The sequence below is a fragment of the Malus domestica genome, chromosome 11, assembly GCF_042453785.1.
Source record: "Malus domestica chromosome 11, GDT2T_hap1".
Taxonomy (NCBI): Eukaryota; Viridiplantae; Streptophyta; class Magnoliopsida; order Rosales; family Rosaceae; genus Malus; species Malus domestica.
The window spans coordinates 10,172,000-10,178,439 of record NC_091671.1 but is presented as its reverse complement, the minus strand read 5'-3'; the positions used below and the strand labels follow the sequence as shown (position 1 = coordinate 10,178,439).

The 6,440-nt window shown below is 37.0% G+C and overlaps 1 protein-coding gene and 1 long non-coding RNA gene across 3 annotated transcripts; both read left to right on the top strand.

Moving 5' to 3' along the window:
• Nucleotides 1-3,305: 3,305 nt before the first annotated feature.
• LOC139189675 (uncharacterized) lies at nucleotides 3,306-3,925 on the top strand. Its single transcript, XR_011573515.1, has 2 exons — nucleotides 3,306-3,361; nucleotides 3,725-3,925. It is a non-coding gene; the product is annotated as an uncharacterized lncRNA (long non-coding RNA).
• A 281-nt stretch (nucleotides 3,926-4,206) lies between these two features.
• Nucleotides 4,207-6,440, top strand: LOC139189101 (uncharacterized). 2 transcript variants are annotated; one of them, XM_070807367.1, is made up of 4 exons: nucleotides 4,207-4,236; nucleotides 4,331-4,556; nucleotides 4,651-5,665; nucleotides 5,763-6,440. In XM_070807367.1, the coding sequence occupies exons 3-4, from the start codon at nucleotides 5,309-5,311 to the stop codon at nucleotides 6,297-6,299; spliced, it is 894 nt and encodes a 297-aa protein (XP_070663468.1). In that variant the 5' UTR covers nucleotides 4,207-4,236; nucleotides 4,331-4,556; nucleotides 4,651-5,308; the 3' UTR covers nucleotides 6,300-6,440. The 2 variants fall into 2 exon arrangements, with proteins under 2 accessions (XP_070663468.1, XP_070663467.1); XM_070807366.1 differs by lacking the exon at nucleotides 4,207-4,236 and having other exon boundaries at nucleotides 4,264-4,556.

Genomic DNA, 6,440 nt, shown 5'->3' with positions numbered 1-6,440 from the left:
AAATTGAACAGTCCAGTTTTTCTACATATAACTCGTTTTTTAAGTTGAACGGCTCAGGTTTTGGATCATTAAAAAAAAAAAAAACATAAGAGGGATCACTTGTCCCTAATTAACCCTAACATATCCTCTTTTTTTTCTCGATTCCCCACCTCCCTTTGTTCCCACTTTACCCACTGCCCTGCCTGTCGTATCTGTCATTTTCTCCTACCCATTGGCTGCAAGTGCAGGCAACGGGGTGAATTGGGTTAGGATGTGCCATCCTCATAACTGAACCCGTTTGTTTTCCCCGTACTCGAAACCGTAAAAAATCTGAACGGGTATTCCTCGTAACTGAACCCGTTGGGTAACGGATTCCCCCGTTTGTTTTCCCATGATGTTCCAATTCCTCCTTCACGACCATCTTCACATAACCCCTTCAATGAAAACAATGAACAAGGAATAAGTATGATTTAAAAAATATCCAGTTTCAAAAATTTAATATGCATAATTCAATGTATGTATAAGAGCAAACTTACATCAAAAGAAACTGTTTATAAAAGAAACTGTTTGAAGTCTGCACACTGCACAATATGCACGCTCAAGACTTTAGGGGTGTGTTTGTTTGGGCTCACTAAGTTTCACTGGACTGGACTGGACTATAGTCCAGTGTTTGTTTCGCACGGGAATTAAGTTTAATGGGATTAGCCGGTACTCGCTCCGACTAACCCCTTCGCTAAAAGTTCTTAGCGAGAACCCCAATTCTCACGGGATTGCTAAGCCCTTCTTTGAGAGCGTTGCTCGTTCCTCATTCTTGGTCGTCTTTCTCGTCGGTCCTCCTCCTCGCTGATCCTCCTCGCTCGTCCTACTCCCTCGTCCTGCTCGTCCTCATCTGGTAAATTCCAAATCCGACGACCTATTTCTATGATTTTGTTTTGTAGATTGTGAAATTATTATTGGGTTCTGATCGATTTTGTTGTTTTGGGTTCAAAATCTATGACATTATTAATGGGTTCTGATTGATTCCTCGTATAATCCTTTTATTTATGATATACCTTCTTATAATTTGAAGAAATCAAAATCAGTTATGATTTCAATGTTCGATCTTTTGATCTACCATTATTTTCCATATATTAAGTGAATTCTCTAGCCCCCTTGCCTATTTGGACAGTCTAGTTTGAGATGATATAGTAGTTGATAGCTGTGAGTGCATCAGTCATTTTTAATGTCCACTGGGATTGCAGTTTTGTTGTAGCTTTGTATAATCGTGATACAATATGATGCTTTTACCATTGCCATTGCATTAGTTTCATCTGGTCCCATAGGGTCACAGGGTTAACTTAGTTGTTCGGTTGATGTTTGCGAGAAAATGGTGTTATCCTTGTTGCTCAGAAATAATTTTGAATTTTGATTAGAAAGATTGTCAATTTTTGTGGATAATTTTAGTTTTTTTTCTTCAATTTTATGGTTTTGAGCACAGTATCAGCATCCCTTCCTTTCACCATATAGTATGTACTTGTGGCACAAGAGAAGTACCAAGTATCGTGTAGGTCCTTACCGATGCTTGTTCTCTCAACGAACACAACTATATATATATATATATATATTTGGTGGTGAGGATTTACTTCTATGAGGTATTTCGTTATCTAATTTCTTCAAAGTGGTGGTGTTACTAGGTTTGCCAGATCCTCAGGGATGCAGCCACTAGTTACAACATGATTATAGTTTTCTATTAAGTAGAATCATCATTTCTAGGTGTAGCGCCTTTTTGAGCTTTGATTGTGAAAGAGGAAATTTTCCTCTGTAACTTGTTAGAAATAGTCTAGTTGTGATTGTGACTATGTATTGTATCTAACACTTGTGGCTTTTACTTGTTCGTTCACACCTCATTTTGTTATTTTATTGTGTTGGATTGGCGGTCCATTTTTTACTGGTACCATGCATGTAGAGGCTTCCTTATTGGTAATGTAAGTAGGAATTGGTATGCTATGTTGAGGTTGGAGCTCTTGTCTTGTTTCGTTATGTGTCTAAAATTCGTGAGTGAGTGTGAGATGAGTGAGTGGGTGTGAAATGGTTGGCCATTCATGTCTGATCTTGGTTTTCAACACCTCTAGGCATTTGAACTCAGATTTCTGTCTTTAAGTATATGCATCCTTCAGATGCTTACTTAAAACCAACTTAGTGAAAATGATTCAATGTTAACGGTTGATCTCATTTTCTTTTAAACAGTTTGATTCGAATTTGATTTAAAGAGGAAACAGCGCTTTTGAGCATTTCGTCTCTTGACTTCCTAAGGTTAATTGTTTCTTGTTATCAGACATACTAGAAAGGTCGACATATAAAAGATAAATACAATAAAGGTTAACAACTATTTAGAAACTTTCCCTATATTGGACAATCTCAGTGTTGACTTGTTGTGAAGTGACCTAGAACAAGCCAATGATCGGTACTCTTGTGTTCGCATAGGGTAAGCTTTTGTTTGTGCCTTTTGATCTTGTTAGGAAATAGAAAGGAATTATAAATATGCAAATTAAAAAGGAATAGATTCTATTGAATAAGTTTACAACTAAATGAATCCAAAGCCTTTGCTCTAAAAATATTGTGCTATTGTTGAGACCCCTGCTGATTCTATTGATGGAGTTTCGGTTACATATTTTCACATAAAGCAATATACTTAAGACTAGGACAACATATTGATGGAGTTTACTTCTTTTGATATAGTTGCCTTGTTTCATGCTTACTTCTTTTGTCTAAAGCTTAATTATGATGTCCAGTGGAAGTGTTAAGTTTTCTGGGCATGTGCTTTCACCTTCTATGTATGTAACAGGGACTTTTGTTGGTATACATGGAAATAAGACTCATTAGCATTCCTGAATTTTGTGAGACGGGAGTTGTTGTTGTGTTAAACTTGGGGAATCTTGAATGTCGTACATTCAGTGTGTGTGTATGCAGTATGTGTGCAGTGTGTGTGTGTGCAGTGTGTGTGTGTATGCAGTGTGTGTGTGTGTGCAGTGAGTGTGAGTGTGTGCAGTGTGTGTGTGCAGTGTGTGTGTGTGTGTGCAGTGAGTGTGTGTATGCAGTGTGTGTGTGTGTGCAGTGAGTGTGAGTGTGTGCAGTGAGTGTGAGTGTGTGTGCAGTGTGTATGCAGTGTGTGTGTGTGTGCAGTGTGTGTGTGTATGCAGTGTGTGTGTGTGTATGCAGTGTGTGTGTGTGTGTGCAGTGAGTGTGAGTGTCTGTGCTTTGTACTTGGTTTATAACCATGATATTACAATGTGAATGTTTTGTATTGTGTGGGGTTGATGCTGAATTGCATTTTTTTGTGGTTGTTGGTTGCAGAGAAGAGGAGCATAAACGGAAGGCTAAGGCTAAGGCTACTGCATTACAGGTGTCCTTTAATTTCCCTCTTCACATGCAATGCCTAGCAATGATAGCAATCCTCATACTAGTGTTCTTAGACACATGTTTATAGATATATAAGAGTAGAACATTTTGAATATGATGCCTCGGGTTAATGATAACTTTTTTTTTTTCAACGCCACCTGTATATTTGTTGCCTCGGGTTAATGATAACTTTTTTTTTTCCAACACCACCCGTATATTTGATGCCTCGGATTGTGACTTCGCTAGTTACTTTGATCTAGTTCATTTCGTATCATAATCACTTCATTTCCATCACCCTTAATAACAGTAAATATTACATATATAATGTCCTGAATTTGTTTTTTGTTTTTTTTTTTTGTTTGGATAGATATGGATCGAAGGAAGCTTTTATTGATCTTATTGTTAGAGATGTCTTATTTGGAGACAATTTGTATTTGTACGATTCTTGTGGTGATGATGCTACGTGGCAAACAGAGACATGTTGAACGACCCACATTGACTAACCGTTCACTTATTAGACGAGAGATTAGTTTGTGTTATCTGAATGGTATAATAGGGAATACTGATACTGAATGTGTTAACGAATTGAGAATGGATAGAAGGACTTTTGGCATATTATGCGACTTACTTCGTCAAGATGGGAGGGTAAAAACTGATGGTTTGGTGTCTGTAGAGGAACATGTGTGTATGACTTTACAAATATTAGCACATCATACTAAGAATCGTAGTGTTGGCGGTAGATTTTATAGGTCGGGAGAGACTATAAGTAGGTATTTCAATAGAGTATTGCAAGGAATTTTGCGATTACAAGGTATCCTACTAAAAGTCCCCCAGCCTGTGCCTATTAATTCTACAGATGCTAGGTGGCGATGTTTTAAGGTATGATGAGAAATTTTTTTCATTTTCCCTAAGCTTTAACTCTTCATTCCCTTTGTATAAATTAACAAAAAGTTTTTTATTTTTTATTTTTAAGAATTGCTTGGGAGCATTGGATGGAACACACATTGATGTGCATGTACCTGAAATTGACAAACCAAGATACCGAACAAGAAAGGGTCGAGTCGCAACTAATGTGTTAGGTGTGTGTTCAGGAGATATGCAGTTCATATATGTGTTTCCGGGGTGAGAGGGTTCCGCATCAGACTCTAGAGTGCTACATGATGCAATTAGTAGGCCTAATGGTTTTAAGGTACCAGCGGGTAAGACTATTACTTAGTCTCAACTTTCTAAGTTAGGTTTAGTTCTGTTTGTCAACTACAAAACACTAATAAGGTCTGTTTTTTTTTTCATTAGGTTGTTATTACCTTGTAGATGGTGGTTATACAAATGGTGAAGGATTCCTTGCACCCTATAGAGGAATACCTTATCATTTATCTGAATGGGAGGGACGAACACCTTCTAATAAGGAAGAATATTTTAACATGAAGCATTCTAAGGCAAGGAATGTAATTGAACGCTGTTTTGGCTTGCTAAAAGGAAGGTGGTCGATACTAAGGAGTCCATCTTTCTATCTGATAAGGACACAAGGTCGAATAATTACTGCTTGTTGCCTACTACACAATCTTATTAGGCAAGAGATGTCAGTAGATCCAATGGAGAATTTGCCAATAATAGAAGATGGACAAAATACAGAAGAAGGTGAATATGTTGGTAGTGTTCAAACATCGGACCAGTGGACTGCAATGAGGAATGATATGGCTCAGGAAATGTATAATGAGTGGAGAGCAATTAGGAACCAGCAACCGAACTAGCTATATGTTTTAATGATAACATTTTATTTTAGTATTCCTTTTTATCATGCATTTGTTAGATATTAGCACAATGATTGGATGGTATGCAAATTAATTGGATATTATGCAAGTTGATTGGATATTATGCAAGTTGATTGGATATTATTCAAATTGATTATTTGTATGGTATTTTCCTTCATTAAAATATTTTTTGTTTAGGTATGGATAACGAAAATATTTTGAATGCTACTCAAGAGGCAAAAGGAAGAAGGCGTAAATGGGAAGCATTTGAGGAAGAAGTATTACTAGGAGTTCTTGAGGATTTTGTTGCTCGGAAGCAACGGTGTGACACCGGTGCTTTCAAACAAGGTACTTTGGTTGAAATAGCAAAAGCTGTCAATGTTTTATGTCCTCATTCAAATATAAAGGCAAATCCACATATTGAGTCCAAGTTGAAGAAATGGAAAAAAACATATAGTATGGTCGTTGACATGATAAACACAAGTGAATTTGCATGGAATGATGTCAAAAAGTGCGTTGAAGTTGACAGTGATGACGCATGGCAAACTTATGTGCAGGTTCATATCCTATTTTATTTATGCATTAGTTATATTCTTGCTCCTATATTTGTTACGCATGCTAAATTTTAGTTTTGCTATGTTGATATAATCTTAGAGAAATAAAGAAGCCGATGGATGGAGAAGCAAACATTTTCCACTGTTTGATAGATTTGCATATATATTTGGAAAAGATCGGGCTACGGGTAATGTAGCCGAAACCCCTGCTCAAATGGTGGAGGAACAAAGTCATGATCATGTTGGTGAAAGTGATATTGGAGGTGAAAATTTTGTTTCTTCAATGAACCAACAAAGCCAACAAAGCACCCCATTTGAAAATAGCCAAAGAAAGAGGAAAAGAGCTGTGGGAAGTTCAAGTGATGGAACCGAGGCAATTATCAGTGGACTGAAAGATTTTTATGTTGAAAGTGGGAAGAGGATGCAAATGGTAACTGAAGCTTTAGTTCAAGGTACTGCAGATCATACTGACATAGCTAATGAACTTGAAGAAATGGGTCTCTCTCCTATGGATCAAATTGATGCATTGTCTCTTATTTTGGATAAACCAAAAAATGTGGGAGTGTTCAGGGCAATCAAACCGGAACTCAAGAAAGTGTTCGTCCAAAGGCTTTTAAGCGACAACGCAAGCGGATGAGGATTTTGGCTAATGTTAACATGGATGTATTTTATTAACGTTAACATGGATGTATTTTATTAATCATACAATCTTATGTTATGACTTATAACTTAGCTTTGCACTAGTATTTTGGCTTATGTTAACTAGCCATTTTGTAAA

Bases quoted from the DNA above. Each gene is read 5' to 3' on its own strand.
- LOC139189101 (XM_070807367.1), top strand. From the start codon at position 5,309: ATGGATAACGAAAATATTTTGAATGCTACTCAAGAGGCAAAAGGAAGA. The intron at 5,666-5,762 runs GTTCATATCCTA...ATATAATCTTAG, and splicing joins CATGGCAAACTTATGTGCAG to AGAAATAAAGAAGCCGATGG.